Source organism: Nuphar pumila, unplaced genomic scaffold, assembly GCF_984573655.1.
Source record: "Nuphar pumila unplaced genomic scaffold, dmNupPumi1.hap1.1 HAP1_SCAFFOLD_955, whole genome shotgun sequence".
Lineage (NCBI taxonomy): Eukaryota > Viridiplantae > Streptophyta > Magnoliopsida > Nymphaeales > Nymphaeaceae > Nuphar > Nuphar pumila.
In genome coordinates this window covers 7,029-27,130 of record NW_028323546.1, presented here as the reverse complement: position 1 = coordinate 27,130, position 20,102 = coordinate 7,029, and the positions used below count along the sequence as shown (strand labels likewise).

The window sequence follows — 20,102 nt, the reverse complement described above, 5'->3', positions numbered from 1 at the left end:
GGCTTGTAGTGCGGCGCGAAAGTGGGAACGACGGGAAAGTGGACGAGGGCGACGTAGTCGGCCTTGATCAAGTCAACTGTCGCCCCTCGTACGACGGCGCCCTCTTGACGTACTTGCCCTTGGTCTCCGTCGCACGAATCTTGAAACCGAACGTGTCACCGTAGGCTTCGACCACCGCCGCCAACGCTTCCTCGCTCAGAGCCGACGCCGAAACGTACTCGCCGCCGGAGCGAACGTGCGCCAACAGGCTGCGAGGCAGCCTCGCCAAGGCGTACGGGAGATCGTCTCCCTCCATGCTGACATCTGAAGGCTCGGAGCCCTTTAAGCCAGGACGGGAAGGCTCGGCCACCATGCTTCGGCCGCCGCTTGGCCTGCTGACCGCCGCAGGCTCTTTATGCCCAAGCACCCTCGGTGGAGCGACGCATCGCGTCGCGGCGATCATGACCCCTGATCCAAGTTGTCAGAATAAATCAAGGGTGGCTTCCGCAGGGGTGTCCCATTTCAATCTGGGGAACGGTATAACACAGAGACCGCTCGGGCATAAAGGCCCGCGGCGGTCCTGGGCTGCACGAACCGCGCGCAGCCATGTTTGCCAAGGACGCCCCCAAGATCGTCAAGCTCTCGCAGCGGGAGCACATCCTGCGGCGCCCGGGCATGTACATCGGCTCCATCGAGCCCGACACCGTGAACGCTTGGTCGCCCGACGGCGTGGAGCGTCCCGTGACGTCCCTGGTGCAGGCGGAGCTCACGGTCGTGCAGGGCCTGTACAAGATCTTCGACGAGATCGTCGTCAACGCGTCCGATCACGCGGCTCGCATGGCGCTGCGGCCGAGCGCGGCGCAGGTGCGCCAGATCCGGGTCGAGCTGCCTTCGCCGGGGACTCGCGGCGAGATCGTGGTCATGAACGACGGCGAGGGCCTCGACACCAGCCTGCAGCCGGAGCACGGCCTCCACGGCCCGGAGCTCCTGTGCGGCAGCCTGCTGTGCTCGACCAACTACGACGACGCCGAGGAGCGCGTGACCGGCGGCCAGAACGGCATCGGCTGCAAGGCGACCAACGTCATGTCGCTGCGCTTCGAGGTCGACACCGTGGACGCCGCGCGCAAGAAGCGCTACGTCCAGGAGTGGCGCGACAACATGAGCGTGGTCGGCAAACCGAGCGTGACCGCGAGCTCTAGGAAGCCGTACATGAAGGTCACCTTCCTGCCGGACTACGACCGCTTCGGCATGGGCGACGGCCTGTCGGCGGACATGCACGCGCTGTTCGTCAAGCGCGCGCTGGACCTGTGCGCGGTCACGCCGCCCGAGGTCTCCGTGTTCCTGGACGGCGTCAAGTGCACGCACAAGGACCTGGAGCAGTACGCGTCGCTGTACCTGGGCGCCAAGAAGGACAGGGGCCGCGCCTACGCGCGCCTGAATCCGCGCTGGGAGGTCGTCGCGGCGTGCAGCGAGCCCGGCGCCGGCGCGCAACAGGGGTCCTTCGTCAACGGCGTAGGGACCGCCAAGGGCGGCCGCCACGTCGACGCCGTCTCCACGGCTCTGTGCCGCAAGGTCGCTGACGCCGCCAACAAGCGGCGCGGCAACAAGGCGGTCGCCAAGCCGCAGTTCGTGCGCGACAACCTCTTCCTGATCGTCAAGAGCACGGTGCCCGACGCCGCGTTCGACTCGCAGACGAAGGACTGCCTGACCACGCCGCCGGGCCGCTTCGGCTGCCGCGTCGACGTCGACGACGCGTTCGTGGACCGCTTCATCAAGGCGTCCGGCATCTTGGAGCGCGTCGACGCGCTCGCGTCCGCGGCGGACGACAAGAAGGCCGCCAAGACGGACGGCACCAAGAAGACGCGGGTCCAGGTGCCCAACCTGGACGACGCCAACCTGGCGGGCACCGCCCGCAGCGCGGAGTGCACGCTCATCCTGTGCGAGGGCATGTCCGCCAAGACGATGGCCGTCGCCGGCCTGTCGGAGGTCGGGCGCGACCTGTGGGGCATCTTCCCCCTCCGGGGCAAGCTCCTGAACGTGCGCGACTCCGCCGTCGCCAAGATCGCCGCCAACGCCGAGATCACCAACATCAAAAAGATCCTCGGCCTGGAGACCGGCAAGTCGTACGCCGACGTGTCCGAGCTGCGGTACGGTCGCGTGCTCATCATGACGGACGCCGACGTCGACGGCTCGCACATCAAGGCGCTCGTGCTGAACGCGTTCGCGGCCATGTGGCCGAGCCTCTTCCGCCAGGACGGCTTCATCGCGACCATGATGACGCCCATCGTCAAGGCGACCAAGGGCGGCAGCACGCGCGAGTTCTACAACCTGAGCGACTACAAGGCGTTCGAGGCGAGCGAGGAGTCGCGAGGCTGGACCGCCAAGCACTTCAAGGGGCTGGGCACGTCGAGCGCGCTGGAGGCCAAGGGCTACTTCCGCGAGCTGCGCACCATGCGCTTCGTGCACGACGACGCCAGCGACGAGAAGCTCAGCCTGGCGTTCGACAAGAAGCGGGCGGACGACCGAAAGGCGTGGCTGGAGGCGTACGACCCGACCGACGTGCTGGAGGTCCCGCCGCTGTCGGGCGGCGGCGCGGGCGCGCCCCTGGCGCACGCCGAGTTCGTGGACCGCGAGCTCAAGCACTTTTCGGACTACGACCTGCAGCGCTCGATCCCCAGCGCCATCGACGGCCTCAAGCCCTCCCTGCGCAAGATCCTGTGCGCCTGCGTCAAGCGCAAGCTGACGAGCGGCGAGATCCGCGTCGCGCAACTGGCGGGCTACGTGTCCGAGTCGATGCAGTACCACCACGGCGAGGTGTCGCTGCAGGGCGCCATCGTCGGCATGGCGCAGGACTTCGTGGGCGCCAACAACGTGAACCTGCTGCTGCCCATCGGGCAGCACGGCAGCAGGCTGTGCGGCGGCGCGGACGCCGCGTCCGCCCGGTACATCTACACGCGCCTGTCGAAGGCCGCCACGCTGCTCTTCCGCCCCGAGGACGGCGCCGTCCTCGACTACCTCGAGGACGAAGGCGCGGTCGTGGAGCCCAAGTTCTACGTGCCCATCGTGCCCGTCGTCCTGCTGAACGGCACCGTCGGCATCGGCACCGGCTTCTCGACGAGCGTGCCGTCCCACGAGCCTCGCGCTGTCGTCGCGAATGTCCGCAGGCTGATCGCCGGCGAGGCGGTGCAGCCGATGCAGCCGTGGTACCGCGGGTTCAAGGGCGTCCTGGTCGAGGTCGCCGACGGCAAGCTGTACTCGATCGGGAGCTTCGTGCGCAAGAGCGCCGCCGTGCTCGAGGTCACCGAGCTCCCGGTGGGCACTTGGACCGAGCCGTACAAGGAGCACCTCGAGTCGCTGGTGGGCGGCGTGCTCAAGGGCTTCGAGAACCAGAGCACGGACCTCGCGGTGCGCTTCGTGCTGCGCTTCCAGGACGGCCCCACGCTGGACGGCTTGCTGAACGGCGTCGAGGCCAACGGGTTCAGCAAGCTCGTGGCGACGCTCAAGCTCGCCAGCAACAAGGGGCTCAGCAGGACCAACATGCACCTGTACGGCCCGCGCGGCGCCATCAAGAAGTACGCCGACGCGGAGAGCGTCCTGCGCGAGCACTTCGACGTGCGACTGGCGACGTACGCCGCCCGCAAGGCGCGCATGGACGCCGACCTGGAGGCCGAGCTGACGCTGCTGGCGTCCAAGGCGCGCTTCGTGCGCGAGACCATCGCCGGCGACATACCGCTGCTGGGCATCAAGGCGGCCGACCTGGAGCGCCTGCTGGACGAGCGCGCCTACGCGCGCATCGACGACGGCTTCGGCTACCTGACGCGCATGCCCGTGTCGACGCTGACCGCGGAGAAGGCGTCCGCGCTCGAGAGGGACGCGGAGCTCAAAGGCGGGGAGCTGCAGGCGCTGCGGGACACCACCGAGCGCGCGATGTGGCTGCGTGAGCTCGACGAGCTGGAGGGCTTCCTGGCGGCCGGGCAGGACGACTGAAATGCATGCTGCGGGAGATAGTTTTGCCGCGAAAATCAGGAGCATGCCGCGAAAATAGTTCTTCTGAATCAGAAAATAGTTCAGAAGATATCTAGAGACCATGCCTCGGTCCTGGAACGGTCCAAGCGACACACGCATGCGGCATAAAAGGGCATGCTGCTCCACTTCAGCGAATATTCTCCCGTAGAGTACTCTTTTACGCGTAGCTCTCAAGCACGGCACAACATGTTTCCGACCTTTGGCGACGACCTCCTGGACGAGCTTGAGCAGCTGTTGCCTGGATGCATTTCGCTGGGCGACCTCGGCAAGGTCCGTGGTGTTGATGAAGGAGGGGAACGCGACGAAGCCTGCGAAAGGTTCGAGGACTTCTGCAAAGTCCGCAGGGTTAACGAAGCCGTCCGTTTCTGTCTGCGTGGATGGAGGCCTGCTAGGAACATCCACGCCTGCAAGGTACTTTGCTCTGGCAATATAAAAGAAATATCTAGCTTGTTGTCAGTCCGCGAGACACCGATGTAACTGTGTCCTGTATTTGCGCGCGGTTCGTTCGTCACTTGTTTCAATAGCTCCAAGACGCACCGAGCGTGTGACATCTTGGTGCAGATAGATAACGCAAACTCGCAGCGCTAGCCACAAACAAACATGGAACCCTTTTTATTTATGGCTTGTTGCATTTTTGGAGTGCTGCGCTGAGAAAACACGCCCAACGAGCGTTTCATGCGAGACGCGTTGCCACACCTGTTCACTTGTTCCAAGAACCCAGAAATGCAGTACTTCGAGACAAAGCTCCGCCCTGTCAGTAAAGCTCCTTTGTGGTAGAACGCATATGCGCAATGAACGGGTATGACTGCGCAGATCCCTGAGAGACCGCCGCCCATGGTGAAAACGCTTATCCGCAAGACCCCAAAGAAGCGCAACCCCCGTGGGCCGCTCGCCGCGTCGTTTACCGCCAAGCAGCGCGAACGGTGGCGAGGGTGGCGCGAGTTTCCCGCCGTCGACTCGGTCGTTGACGAAGAGGCGGCAGATCGCGTCATGCGACGCTTCGTCGCGTACAAGGGCGCGGGCTTCGTGCCCGAGCGCCAGGACCACGGCGGCGACGGGGACGGCGGCAGCGATTTGACGCTCGCCGAGCTCGAGGGCCACCTGCAGAACCTGGGCAAAAAGTACGGCAAGTACGTCGTCGGCGACGCCGTGGACATGGCGATCTTCGAGGGCTTCGACCGCCTTGGCGGCGCCAGGACGCCCAAGCTGGACTTCAACGTCGGCACCAAGCTCGCGCCACGCGTGTACCGGCTGATTTCGAGTGTTCCCGCCTTTATCCGCGACCGCAAGGCGGACCCACGTGCCAGGTACAGCGTGCTCTGGGCGCTGACGACGTCCGTGGGCACGAAGCGTGTGTGGATGTACTCGCTGCGCAACGACGCCAGCGGCGTGACGTTTCCACGCATGATTCACGTGGACAATCCGGGAGGCCCGCCCTGCATGCGGCGAGAGGCGCTAGACCTGTTCCTGTTGCGATAGCACCCGATTCATTGTCAGGCTAGGAGTCCGTTGTAAATATCAAACCTTGCGCCCCGATTTTTTGTTGTACCCGTTGTGCACGACATGCTGCCGCTCTCGGAACTCGCCGCGAGCGTGTTCGCCGCCACTAACGGCTCCGACGCCAGGGAGAGCGAGGCCGCCGTGTCGCCCAAAGCGTTCGACGGCGTCGTTCGGTCGACGTTCGGCGACGTGCCGCGCGCGAAGACGACGCGATCCTTCCGGGTGTCCGACCGCGTGGCGGCGCACACGAACGGGCGCCGTCCCAGCGCGCAGACGGTGCGAGTCATTCGGGCGACGTTCGAGGTCCTGGGCGCGGTGTACGGCCCGTGCCCTCACGCGTCGATCGCGGTGTACCTGGCGGACGTCGCCACGCCCAAGATGCTGCCGCACGATGGCCGCGCGGTGACGATCGCCAACGTCAACAGCGGCTTCAGCCAGGGCGCCAACGTCGTGGTGTTTCGGTGCTCCGAGATGCATCGCACGATAGTGCACGAGATGGTCCACTGCTGGCGCGCGCACTCCGTGGACCGCCCGGAGCAGCAGCTGTTCGCGAGGCTGTCGCTGGGAGCGCCCAGAAACTGCCTCCTGACCGAGTCGTTCGTCGAGGCGGTCACGTGGCTCGTGCACGGAGGCTTTTGTGCCAAGGGCCTCGACCCCGCGCATTCCCTGCGCGTCGCCCGCGCCTACCTCAAGGCCAAGGACGACGGCAGCACGAACGGGTGGGCGTACTTCGTGGGACGGGCGCTGCTTGTGGCGGACGGCGGCAGGCGTTTCCACGACGCGTTCTTCCCGAAGTGCGCCGGAGTGCGCCTCATGGACGCCGCCGCCCATCGCGCTCTGGTCAGGATCATGGACTCGGCGCAGAGGACCCTCGGGGGGAAGGGGCTGCCTCTGGCGCCGGAGCCCGGCAGGGTCGCGTTCAGGATGTGCAACTGCTCGCTCGGGGAAGCGTTCGCCACATAGACACGCGCGTCGATGTCGCCGGATCGAAAGGGGCCCGCGTATGGCAGCCGGCATGTACGAAGTCCTGGGCGTCCCCAAGAACGCCAGCCAGGAGGACGTCAAGAAGGCGTACCGCAAGCTCGCCATGAAGAGCCATCCCGACAAGGGTGGCGATCCCGAGCTCTTCAAGAGCGTGCAGAACGCGTACGACGTGCTGTCCGACCCCAGCAAGCGCGCCGCCTACGATCAGTTCGGACCCGACGGCCCGCCGGCTCCGCACGCTTTCCCGAGCCAGCGGCGCCCCGACTGCTTGCACACCGTGAATATCAGCTTCGCCGACTCCTTCCTCGGATGCAAGCGCAGGATGAAGGCGACTGTCTCCAGGGCGTGCTTCGAATGCCAGGCAAGGTGCGCCAGGTGCGGCGGCGCGGGCGTCCTGCGCATGGTGATGGGGCCCATGGCCATCGTGCAGCAGTGCGATGCCTGCGGCGGCGCAGGGACGCTGCCGGGAGGCGGATGCTCCGTGTGCGCCGGAGGAGCCAAGGCGCAGGCGTACGACCTCGAGCTGGACGTCGTGCCGGGGACCAACGACGGGGACTTCGTGCGGTTCGCCGGCATGGGCGAGCAGCCGAGGACGCCCGCCGAGACCCCCGGCGACCTCCTGGTGGTCATGCGCGTCGAGGGCCACCCGGCGTTCAAGCGGCGGGGCGACGACCTGCTGTGGACGCCAAAGGTCCCGTTCGAGGAGTCCGTTCGAGGCGCGCGGCTGGTGTGCCCTCACTTTGCTGGCGCCTTCGAGGTCGACACGACCGCCCTAGGCGTCCTCGATCCGCGCAAGGAGTACGCGTTCCCCGGGCGAGGGTTCAAGGGCGGCCGCATGGTCGCGCTTTTCGACGTGCTGTACCCCGACGCGTCGCTCCGATTCGACGTTCGACAGGCGGCCTCGAAATAAAGCGTGGCAGGTGTGCAAAGCGGCCATGTTGCTCAAGGTCGTCGCCCTCGCTTTCGCGGCCCTCGCCGGAACCGTCGCCGGGACATGCTCTCCGTCGTCCGTCGTCGTCGGAGGCTGCGAGCTCGCAGGCCCCCCTGGCGTCCGCGTGCACTACGGCCTGCACGACGGAAACGTGACCTTCGCCCTGCGCGCCGAGACGGAAGGGTACGTCGCTGCGTGGTTCGTGCCGGTGTCTCAGGCCGCCCCCTTGCCAGGGGACGCCGTCATCGGCGCCGGCCATCCCGCGGGCCAGACCCCCTGGACGGTCGTCGGCGTGCAGCTGAACGGGCCCCGGCTCGTGGACGTCCTCGAGTCGGGCGTCCCTCTGACCGCGCAGAGCTGCGTCCAGGAAGCGGGCGTCACCACGCTGCGTTTCACCCGCGCCCTGGCCGCCGGACGCTTCCGCCTGAACCCGAACAACGTCAGGCTGTTCGTGGCTACGGGCGACACCGACGTGTTCGAGGGCTACACCGCGAACGCGGCTGTCGTGAACGCCGACCTGTTCGAGGGCACGCCGGCGGCGCCTTTGACGCCGCCTTCGAGCCCGCTTGGACCGCAAGGACCGCAAGTGCCGCAGGTGCCGCAGGACCCGCAAGCGCCCCAGAGTCCTCCGGCTCCCGGCCCGCCGGTTCTTCCAGGAGATCTTCGCGAGCATTCATCCGACACCGGCATCCACGTCCTTGCGTGGTCCGTGTACGCGGTAGTCGCGATGGCATCGCTCGCATAAAGGCCGTCGCGGCGTTGGCTTTGCCACTGAACGACATGGGAAGCGTGGCTGCCAAGATGATCAGACGCGTCCAAGCAAAGACCGCGTCGAAGCCCGCGAGGATCGCGGCAGCCAAGATGCGGCGCGAGCCGAAAGCGCCCGCCGTCGTCGACTTCGAGCCCAGGACCGACAAGCAGAAGCGCCTGGTGTCCATGCTCGCAGACGGCCCTCCCATCGTCGTGGTCGCCGGGAGCGCGGGCTCCGGCAAGACGGCGTGCGCCACCAGCGTTGGCCTCGCCAAGCTGTTGAGCGGGGAAGTCGCCAAGCTCGTGATCGCGCGTCCCGCCGTCGCGAACGGCGACCCCGTGGGCTTCCTCCCCGGCGACCTGAACGCCAAGACCATGCCGTGGTGCCTGCCCGTCATCGACTGCCTGAACAAGCACCTGGCGCCCGCGGAGGTCCGCGCCATGATCGACGACGGCGTCATCGAGCTCTGCTCCCTCGCCTACGTACGTGGGCGCACGTTCGAGCGGTCGTGGATGATCCTCGACGAGGCGCAGAACTGCAGGCCGTCGTGCCTGCTCACCGTCATGACCCGTATCGGACTGGGCAGCCGCCTGGTGATCACCGGCGACGCGCAGCAGTCGGACCTCGGACCCAACAACGGGCTCGTCGACCTCCTCGAGCGCCTGGAGTTTGCGGAACCGGCGGACTTTGGCGTCGTGGAGTTCGGGCCGAGCGACATCGTGCGGCACTCCGTCATCGAAAAGGTGCTCGCTCTCTACCAGGCGCCGCGCTGAACCGGGGGCATCGGCAGGAAGGGCTCGCGCCGGTCGCTCCACGCCCTGAATGCGCGCTGGATGACCCGCGCGCTGCAGTCTGGCAGCGATCGCAGCGTGCCGTCCTCGTCCAGGATCGCGGTGAACAGGATCTTGTCGCCGCGGAATCGTATCATCTTGGCTGCGACGGCGCCCGGGCGGTCGACCACCGAGGAGGCGTGGCCTTCGCCGCATGCTTGTGACACGTCCACTATGGGACGGCCGTGATCGACGTACGTCACACGGACGCCGTAGTGCTTGGCCAGGGCCTCGACGCTCGTGGCCAGGGGAAACATGCGCTTGCACTGGCCACGGCTTAAAGAGCGTGGCCGATCGGACGCAGGCGACGACCGTACCCTGTATCTCCCGGAATCATGGATTGCTACGACGATCACGAGCACGTGCTGTGGGCGGAGCGAGCCCTGTACCGCACGGAGGTCGAGGAGTGCGCCAGGCAGTACCGTGAGGCGGTCCCCATGGACGCGCCGTTCCCTGACGCGCACGCTGCTCGAGCGTCGTGGGCCCTGGAGAGGGCGCCCATGTTCGTGCTGGAGCAATCCACCCTCCAGAGCGGCCGCCCCACCGTTCAGGACGTCTACCTGGGGCTGGCCAAGCACGGGCTCTTCGGCTCGCACGCCGTGCTGTTCGGCACATGCGAGTCCCGCGTTGTGATGAGCAAGATGGCGCGCTTCCATCGCGTGCCGATATGCCCCGACGTCGTCTACGACGGCCTGCACGCCTGCTGCTGGGACCATGTGGTATTGGAGAGCTTCAAGGAGATGATCGCGCACGGCCACTACCCCTCCAAGCCGGAGCATCACGAGGTCATGCGAGAGCTCGGCCGCCGCATCGACGCAGGGTTCCGCCAAATTTCTCCGCCCGCAGTGCAGGTCGGATGCCCCAGGACCCAGGAGACAGCCATGAGAGCGGGGACCGCTGGCGGAGAGTTGTGGCGTCTGAGACGAACGAAGTCCGACGACGGGCCCTGGGGATGGTCGCCGTAGCCGCCGACGTCCTCGACAGCGACAACGCGCCGTACGGGTCCGTGGCATACTGGAGGGCAGCGGCCCTCTACCTGGCCCACGCGTCCGAATGCTTCCTAGACCCCGAGCTCAAGGAGTGCGCAGCGGCCGCCTGCGTGACGGCGCGCATGAAGGCGGGCAAGGCGCACGTCACCTCTTTGAGGCCTTCGCGCGCGTTCCGACGTGGGGCGTCCTGACATATTTCTCTGCCCCCCCCTTGCAAGGAACCCCATGCTGGCGGCGACGGTGCTGGCGATGGTGCTCGTCCTGCTCGCGATCACTTTCGCGCCCAGGATCTACGCCTACTTTTTCGCCCACCGGGAGCACTTTGTGCGCGTGCGCCGCGCCGAACCCGAGGTCCAGGACCTCGTCGCCGAGGCCCTGGGGCAGCTTCCCGATTCCGCGGAGGACACCAGCGACGGCGTCGTCCTCTACAGCGGCGGAGCGTCGAGCCCCAGCGTGGTGCTCCAGAAGCGCGCCATGAGCATCCCCCTGGACGTCGCTCACGTCGACCCCGACACAGTGCGCTTCCACGGCTCCGGAGGCTTCGAGATCGTGGCCGCGGGCGCCATGGCGCACGCCGACTTCGGCCTGACGGCGTTATCGGGAGGAGACCTCGTCGCCGCAAAGACGCGAGACCCGCTGGTGTACGTGCCCCCCCGGAAGACGGGCTCCCTCGTCGAGCAGAAGTACGAGGGCTACTACAACGACCAGATCGGCTTCTTCGCGTCCGCGCGCAAGGCCGGCGACCCCAAGCTGACAACCGTCGTCAGGAAGGACGACGAGGGCTCGCAGTACTCGTACAGCTGGGCGGGCGTGTTCCGGCCGCTGCAGACCGGCACGCACGAGTTCTGGACGCGCTCGGACGACGCGTCGCACGTGTTCATCGACGGCATCAAGGTCGTAGACAACGGCGGGCTGCATCCGCAGCGGGACCGGTCGGGCTCCATCGACCTGTCCGCGGACCGCGTGTACGCGTTCGAGGTGTACTTCGGCGAGAACGATGGCGGCGCGGAGATGTGGCTGCAGTGGCACGGGCCCGGACAGGGCTGGCAGACCGACCTTGCGCCCGTGCTGGCGAAGGACGCCGTCGTCACCGACCCCAACGCTCACAAGCTGCGAAACTACGCCAAGCTGTCGTCGACCCAGACGGCCAAGACGAGCCTGGACGCCGGCGTCGTGCGCTTCGCACACTTTGGGCCCGAGTCGTTCAAGATCCTGTCGGCGCGCAAGGACGTCGTGGGGCGACCGTCGCCCTGCTTCGCGCTGCAGCTGCTGGACGCCCGAAAGGTGATCGCCGCGCACGACCTCGCGTCCGCGTCGACGCCCATAGTCCCGGAGCTGTGCAAGTCCGCCAACATGCAGGCACTGTCTGTGGGGTTCGTCGCTCGCGGCGACGAGGCCAGCGCCGTGTCGGTCTACGTCCTGCCCCGCCGCCAGGGCCTGCCGCCGGTGTCCATGCACGTCGAGTTCAAGGGCACCGACCTCGTGTTGACGTATCTGCTGCAGGCAGACGCCGCCGACGTCGGGCCGCAGACCGTCGCTGAGAGAGCTGCCGCTCAGAGCGACCGCGACGTCGTGCTGCTGCCCGGCGCGCGCACCGGCGAGTCCGTTGTCCAGGTTCTCGTCGAGATGGTGCGAGGCAAGATCCGCGCCGTCACGATCGAGCCCAACCGCGAGCGTGGCTACACGTTGCAGGCGCCGACCTTCCTGCGCGACGACGAGCCCCTGCGCACCGACGCCCTCGACCCGCCCGCCATCATGGTGACGTCTCGGAACGTGGACGACCTGGTGGTCGTGCCTTTCTGCGTCGGCGAGCTGCGCACCATGATGAAGTGAGCCGCGCTCCCAGAAAATCCCGACCCGCTGTTGGTAAGTCCATGACGGAGTCCGCGTGCAACGGGAAGCGCGCCGGGCTGGCGCGGCACCAGAAGACCGTCGTGGCCATCACCAGAGTGCTCTGCCGAAGGGGCTACCCCAACCGCGGCGTGCTGGTGTGGCACTCGACGGGCTCCGGCAAGACGTGCTCCGCGGCGGCCGCCTTCGACGCCGCGTGGAAGGACGCCCGAAGGCTCGTGTACGTCAGCAGCGTCGTCGGCATCGCGGCCAACCCGCCCGCCAGGTTCCACGAGTGCGCCGCCATGATGCCGCGGTTCAAGGGCGCGACAGTGGGAGACATCGAGGCGGCGTACGCCGAGCGCGGCGTCGAGTTCCTGTCCTTCGCGCAGCTGGCGCACGTGCTGCAGCTGCACCGTCCCCGCGTGGGCGACGCCGACGCCATGAAGCGCTACCTGGAAAAGTCGCTGCTGGTCGTCGACGAGGTGCACTCCCTGCTGACGCCGCTGCCGGGGCAGCAGAAGGAATGCGCCGCGCTGCTCAAGTTCCTGCAGACGGCGCACGACGCGCGGACAGAGGACCTGCGCGTGCTGCTGCTGACTGCGACGCCGGGCGACAACGTCGTCGACGTCCTTCGCATGCTCAACATCGTCCGCAAGCCCGGCTCGCCGGAGCTCGCGTGGACGCCGACGACCGACAAGCGCGCGTTCTCCAGCAAGCTTCGCGGCCTGGTCAGCTTCTTCGACTACAGCGCCGACATGACGCGGTTCCCGCGCGTCGACACCGTGGACCACAGGATCGAGATGTCCCTGGACCAGGCGCTGGAGCTCACGAAGAAGGTCGGCGCGGACGCGCTCGAGCGCGGGCCCGACTCCGACGACAAGGCCGACTTGCGTCGGCTTTGGCAGCCGGCGCGGCGCTACAGCAACACGCTGTACACTTGGCCCAAGGGCATGGACATAGGCACGTTCTCGGCCAAGCTCGCCGCGCTGCTGGACACCATCGCCAAGCACCCCGAGGGCAAGCACTTTGTGTACTCGGCGTTCGGCGAACGCCGCGGGTACGGCGGTCATGGCGCGCGCGCCATCGTCAAGGCGCTCGTCGACCACGCCGGCTTCCAGACGTATCCTGTGCCTTCGGGCTCAGATAGTAGGAAGCCCGTTGTGGCGCTGCTCGCCAGGGCGCAGCCGATCGAGCGCATCAAGGCCGCGTTCAACGCCGACGACAACCCGCGCGGCGAAAAGATTCGCGTCATGGTGGCGACGTCGGGCTTCAACGAGAGCGTCGACCTCAAGGGCGTGCGCCACGTCCACGTGTTCGAGCCGTTGACCAGCTCGGAGGACGCCAAGCAGCTGCTGGGGCGGGGCGTGCGCATGTGCAGCCACGCGCAGCTCAAGCACCCCGAGGAGTGGACCGTCACCGTGCACCGCTACGAGTCCATCGTGCCCGACGTCTCCGGCGTCCGGAAGGAGCGCGGCAAGGAGGTCGGCGACGCGTCCATGTACGTAGCCAGGCTGGCCGAGGAGATCGAGGCGCTCAAGGGCGTGCGGGGATCGCCGGCCGCCAGGGAACGACGCGAGAAGCTGCGCAAGATCGTGAAGCGCGCGAGGGACAAGCTCAAGCTGTCCAGCGACGACCTGAAGCACCTGGACCTCGTGTCGGCCGCGCCCAGCGTGGACTCGCAGGTCTTCCAGCTGGCCCGAGAGCGCGGCGAGGCCGTCGAGAAGCTGCTGCAGGTCCTGCGCGAGTCCGCCATCGACTGCGAGGTGTTCAAGGCGTTCCACGCCAAGGGCGGACTGGACGTCGCATGCCGCTTCAGCGGAAAGTGACGACGCTGCCTGTCGATTCAGCGGCAAGTGACGCAGTCCCCCCTTACCGAACACGCGACCGTCGAAGTGGGGTTGGAGTGCCGGCGGACGACGCGTGCAGGTTGGGGTACCCGTGTACGCCGGAACTTATGATCCGGCGGCGACGCATAAATGTCGCGGCCGTCTTGTAAAATGGCACCAGCACCCAAAGTCGGCGGCGGCGCGATCAGCAAGGCAGCCAGCAAAGCCGTGCGCAACACGAGCTCAGCCATCGGCAAGGCCGTATCAGGCTCCGTCGGCACCGTCGAGCGCGTGGCCTCGGACGTCACAAAGACGTCCAAGGGCGCAATCGTCGACGCCGCCAGCACCGTCTCGAACGCCGTGCAAGGCGTCGTGAAGGCCCTCGGCGACGCCGGACGGGGCGTCGCAAACACCATCTCCAGCACCGGCAAGGCCATCTCGGCCGGAGGCGGCAAGAAGAAGGCCGCCAGGAAGACGACGACGACGAAGAAGGCCGCAACCAAGAGGAAGTAGACGGGGGAGCCGCGTCCAAAACTGGCCGCCACTTTGACAAAAACATGTGGAAGGCGTTCGTCGCGGTCCTGGCGGCCACCGAGGTCGCGGCGAGCCGCAGATGCGGCTGGTCCTGGGAGCACGCCAACTCGAGCTGCGAGATCGCGTGCCCCGACAACGTGAACGAGCAGTGCTTCGGCGGCATGACGTGCTGGTCCGACCTGTCGGACGCCCCCTGCAACTGCGTCCGCAGGTGCGGCTGGTCGTGGGACGACGCCAACGACGCCTGCAACCACGAGTGCCCCAACAACGCGGACCACGAATGCCCCGGCGGCATGAAGTGCTGGTCCGACTTGCGGGAGTGCGGCCTTGACGCCAGCATCCTGACCGGTCAGGCGTCCGGCGTGTCCACCAGGTTCTGGGACTGTGCCAAGCCCAGCTGCGCTTGGGGCGGCAGGACCCCGGACGTCGTAAAGGCGTGCGAGCGCGACGGCGTCACGGTAATCGACGACCCCGACGCGGCAAGCGCGGTCGACGGCGGCAACGCGTTTGCGTGCGACGACACCCAGCCGCACGTGTCCGACTCCGACCCTGACCTCAGCTACGGGACCGTCGCAGCATCGGACCCCGGCCTGTGCGGAAGGTGCTTCGACGTCACGTTCACGAGCGGCGCGGTCTCCGGCAAGCGCATGCACGTGCGCGTCGTCAACACCGGGATCGACGTTCGCCGGGATCCCCTCCAGCTTGATATCGCCATGCCTGGCGGAGGCGTCGGGCTCATGAACGCGTGCGTCGTGCAGCACGGCGGCGCCGTCCCTTGGGGCGCGCAGTACGGCGGCGTCGCGTCGCGTGACGACTGCGTCAGCCTGCCCGAGGCGCTCCGCCGCGGCTGCGAGTGGCGATTCGACTGGTTCCGGGGCGCCGACAACCCGGACTTCGTGTACGCGGAGGCGACGTGCGTGATGTAGCGCGTGCCAGCCCACTGGCTTCGAGGGCCGGCAGCAGGTCGCGCTTGTGCAGGTGGCGGGCGTACCACTCGCGGCCAGGCTCCGCCGTCAAGAGGTCGCAGAGCCTGAGCGCTCGATACAGGTCCGCCTTGGGCAGGTGCCGCGCAAGCCAGTCCCTGTCCCAGCCTTGCAGCAGACCCTTGGCCTCCAGCACGTCCGCGAGGTCCTCCTTCCGGATGTGCCGCACGTACCAGTCGACGTGCTGTGCGGGCAGGTCCAACGTCGCGACGCTTGTCATGACGGCACTGCGGCCGAACCTTACCGCGACGCGAGGGTCGCCGATGGCCCCGGCCTCACGCAGCGCGCGCACCAGCACGCGGTCGTCGAACCGCGCCGCGCACCAATCGAAGTCCTTGCCGCGCAGGTGTCCTGCGTCCCTGAGTGCGCGGAACAGCGTGTCCCCGGAGCAGTGTCTGTCGCACCACTCCACGGTCGCGCCGGCCAGGAGGCCGGACCTGGCGAGGGCCACGTGCATGTCGCACGGCTTCACGTTTTGACCGTACCAGTCCCTGCCACACTCCGGCGAGAACTTGCCGCCGCCGTCGAGGGCCGCGAACAGGAGATCCGTCTTCGCGCCGAACTGGCGGACCAGCCAGTCGCGCTCGCAAGCCGGCAGCAGCTTCTTGACGCGCAGCACGTTCAGCAGGTCGCCGTCCAGGTGCGTCCGCGCCAGTGACTCGACGAGGGCCCTCGTCTTCATGGCTTCCGCGGCGTCTGGGTGGGCGCCTCGGAAGGCGTCGAACACGCGCTTGCAGTCCCTGGTCGCGAAGGCCACGCGAACGAAGGTCAGCGAGATCGATGCCGGCGTGATCGATGCCGGTGAGCTCGATGTCGTCAGAAAGTGGTCCAGCAGCAACGGCAACATTGTCGGGGAGCAGCGTTTATCGTCGAGGATGTGCCTGTTTGCGTCGTCCAGAGAACGGGATACCTGGAGCCTATATGCCATCGTGCGCCAACACGAACAGCCATTCCGTCATGCGCCTGTCATCGCGGTGTATCAAATGATTATTTCAAAACAGGACACAGCTTCGACGAAACTCGGTCAGCAGTTGGCATGGGATGACACACTTCAAAGCACGCTAGACAGCTTCGACGAAACACGGTCCTTCCGTCGCAGACTTCATATCGACCCTGCCTCGAGGCAGGCCCATGATCCTGGACAACGCGGCCGTCCACCGTTCGAAAGAGGCGAAAGCCGCTTGCGCTGCCACAGGCATCACCATGAACTTCCTTCCTCCGTACTCTCCATGGTACAATCCGGTGGAGAATGCGTTCGCCCAAGCCAAGGCGGCATTCCGCCGCATCAGGCTACGCTCCACAGACTTCGTCGCCGACATCATGGAGAGCGTTGCGAGAGTTCGAAGCTTTGAAGGGATGTTTGAGTCTGCCCGTCGCATGTGGGCGGAGGATATCTCCGCATAAAGGGTTCGGTGACGCGTGCATTGGTACCCGGCGGCGCGTGCGTCCAAACGCACCAAGATATCCTGGAGCCCTGGCTTAAAGAGCTGCGGCGGTCACCTGCATCAGCATGGAGACAGACTGTTCGAACCCCGGCGGGCCGCCCTGGCGGGCTCGCCGTATCCAAGGTCTCAAGGGGATGTGGGTATCCGTGGACGAGCTTCGTCAGATTGACGCCAACGGCGCCGTGGCAGTCGTGGAGGCCGCGGAGGCCAAGCGCGGATGTGTCGTCATGGCGACCTTTGACGCGCAAGGAGAGCCCGTCAAGGCAGGCAAGCGCGCCTGCGGCGTGACGGCGTTCGTCCCCGCAGACATGGTTTCCAAGGTCGGTCAGTTTGCAGAACGCCCCCGCCACCGAACGTACGAGTATGACGGACAAACCTTCGTCCGGACGTCGTCCTCAAGAGCCTTGGAGTGTCTGGCGCGGCCATCGCCGAGGCTGCCACCGTTGGCTACTATTGCGAGGTCCTGCACGCGAGAGTCGTCAACGGAGGCATCAAGGCCTGCAAGCCGGAGGAAGGCCGCTACGTGCTTCTGGCCATCGCGTACGCGATGCGAGCGTTCCCGGACAAGAGGGTGGACCTCCTAAACGCTCTCTTCCCAGGACAGAAACAACCGAACTGTCCAAGGTATGCCGTCGCGGGCACGGCCGAGGGGTCGACGTGGGTATCGACCGCAGACGTTCGCAGAGCTTGCCCCGGCGCCGTCGACGACGGTGACGACCATGCGACCTTCTCAGCGATGATGAAGCCGGCCTTGCGGCCGGCTAACATTCGCTACGTTCGCCAAGGTCGCCGAGGATTGGAGACCGTGCGACATCCCAAGGTGAAGGACTGTTACCCGTTCGTGCGCAGCACATGGTGGAGGAAACGTTCGGAGTTGAGACAGAAGACGCCAATCTCGAGCTCCCAGTGGCCTTCGGCATCCATCCTCCCAACAAAGGAACGAGCGGCGCTCCTAAGGCGAGCAAAGCCGCAGGCGTGGTCAATCCGAAGCAGACTTCGGTGAAGTGCACGCTGGCGTGCAGGCTCGTCGACAAGCGGGCGAGGGCCATCATCGAAGACATCGTCGACAACGTAACCAAGGCTGCACGCTTCGCTTCCCACCTCGTCAACCTCCACTGCATTCGTCTCCTGGACTCGAACAGTGGCGTGCTGGGCGACGACTTCGCTCTGGACGACGGCTTGATGAAACGGTGCGTACGGCTAGCCAAGGTCGGAGCCGTGGCGAGCTGTCCGGAGCTTCGCGCCACCATGGACGCCCACGGCGCTTCGCTCGAGGCGAGCCGTTTCGACTATCGCGACCAGGGCAACGCCACGAAGGAGGACGCCAAGGGCTACATCGCGAATGTCAAGGCGACTTTCGCCCTGGCGGGGCCGGGCAGGGTGTCGTCGCTCTTGAAGAGCGCTCTCGTGCTTCACCCGTGCAAGGTCGAGCACGCGGTCTACAAGCTGACCCGCTACGTCGAAGGCTGCGCCTTCCCCGAGGGATCGTACCCCGAGGAGGTCAAGAAGCTGGCTACCAAGTATCGCAAGCTGTACGACAGCACATCCCTCCATCTCGGGTTCAAGGTTCCGGACGGCGTCGATCAGCAGGGGAAGCTTCGGGACGTGCTCTCGCTGTACTGGCATCTGAACCAGGATCACATGGCACTGGAGCGCGCAGCGCTCGCGACCGGCCAGTGGAAGCCTCAACGTCTGGACAAGGAAGAGGACGGCATCAAGGTGTGGAACCGGCAGAGCTTCGCTCTGCTGCCGGTCAACTCCTTGAAGAGGCGTCACGTCCGCATCTGCCAGGACGTCTTCGCCACTAAGGTCTACAAGAAACTGTACGACATGAACGTGGAAGGCCTCGAGAAGGAGGCGTTCGTGTCCCTGTTCAGAGCCGGAGGCAAGCGTCGCGAGGACGTCCGAACGCTGCGATCGTTGGAGAAGGGCTGGGTGATGGGCAGGTCGTTCGTCACGGACGGAACGTCGCTCAGCATGCGGTACACCAACCTTTCGAGGGGGGAAACCGCCGCTGACAAGAAGCTGAGGGAGAAGGGCCTTCTCTCGGAGGACGACCTGGTCGCCGACTTCAAGCCTACCGACCGCAAGGTTGGGATCGACCCTGGGAGGGTGAACATCATGACGACGTGCGAGCGCTTGGAGACCGGCGAGATCGAGGTCAAGAAATTCACTCGGAGGGAGTACTACGCCGGCAAGCAAGGCGACCTCAAGGAACGGCGCGAGCGCCGTCACAATCGATACAATGAGGCCAAGGCCGCGATATCGTCGACTCGTCGCAGGACTTCGAACGCGGACGAGTTTGCCAAGTACGCGGCGGCCGTCGGTGCGAACAAGGGTGACTTGGAGAAGGCGTACGCAGGCCGGTCGGCCTGCTCGGAGTCGTTCGAGTCGTACTCTGGAAAGCACAAGTCTCTGGACGGCTTCCTTCGGAAGCTTGGCGGCCATCCCGACGGCGGTACGCTGTACGTGGGTCTGGGAGCTGGCAAGTTTGCGTGCACCGGTCCAGGGGAAAAGGCCGTGCCAACGACCGCCGTCCAGAGGCGAATGCGGACGGCATTCAAGGAGCGAATGAAGGTGCTCTTGGTGGACGAGTGGATGACGACGCAGCGCAGCTGCGCATATCCGCATGAGAAGCTGGAGCTCCGGACAGAACGCTTCCCGGAGGGGGGACGATCAAGGATCGCGATGTCAGGTTCTGCAGCTCAGAAGCCTTGCTGGGATCGCACCCTTGCCCCCCTCCGCAAAGTCTGACGGAAGGGCTGGCGAAGCCAGCAGGGACGGTGTGGGTGTGCCGAGATGGCAACTCTGCACACTGCATGATGAGCCTGATGGGGCTGCCTCATGAGAAACGTCCCGACGCGTTCCGAAGACCATCAGAACCCTCCCCATGTAGGAGCTTGGTTACGCCTGGACTTGTCCAGAAATAACCTCGCGATGACTATACACAGACTGGCGGGAAGACCGTACCCTATCATGCAGCCTGAACACTGGATATGTCTTGACGTCCTTGTCCTGAAGGTAGTGGTCCACGACATTATGGATGACAGATAACGATTTCTGCTGACCTGGCGATGACATGGCTAATGGGCACGTTCTCTGCGATCAGCTCCGGACACACACGATTGTACAACCGATAAAATACGTTTCTCTGCTTTGCGAGGGCTGTTGCAGGCAACGGTAGTCGGGACCACTCCTACATGTTACATGTCTTTTACATGTAACGTTTGTCATTACGTCATCATTACGTCATCTGGGCCAGCAACACATTTGTCATGGCTCAAGGATGAAGGCAGACCTTCAGACGTTCAAGAACGAAGCTACACACGCGCTCATCGCCAAGGAATGAATGACCAGGGACGTGTTAGCGGGCGTGACTTTTTCGTTCACATGAAATCGCATAAGAAATAAACACGTCCAACGAACTCCGGTCACGTCATTTTTGTTTGTTCGCAGCATAAAGCAGGTGTGGATACCACGACATCAGAAGC

The 20,102-nt window shown here is 65.7% G+C and overlaps 1 protein-coding gene and 1 pseudogene across 1 annotated transcript; both read left to right on the top strand.

Moving 5' to 3' along the window:
- The first annotated feature begins 585 nt into the window (after positions 1-585).
- On the top strand, positions 586-3,966 carry LOC149809632 (DNA topoisomerase 2 pseudogene; annotated as a pseudogene).
- Positions 3,967-6,520: 2,554 nt separating this feature from the next.
- On the top strand, positions 6,521-7,399 carry LOC149809631 (dnaJ protein homolog ANJ1-like). The gene has a single exon (XM_089994731.1). It carries the CDS (start codon positions 6,521-6,523, stop codon positions 7,397-7,399), a length of 879 nt encoding a protein of 292 aa, XP_089850857.1.
- Positions 7,400-20,102: the final 12,703 nt, after the last annotated feature.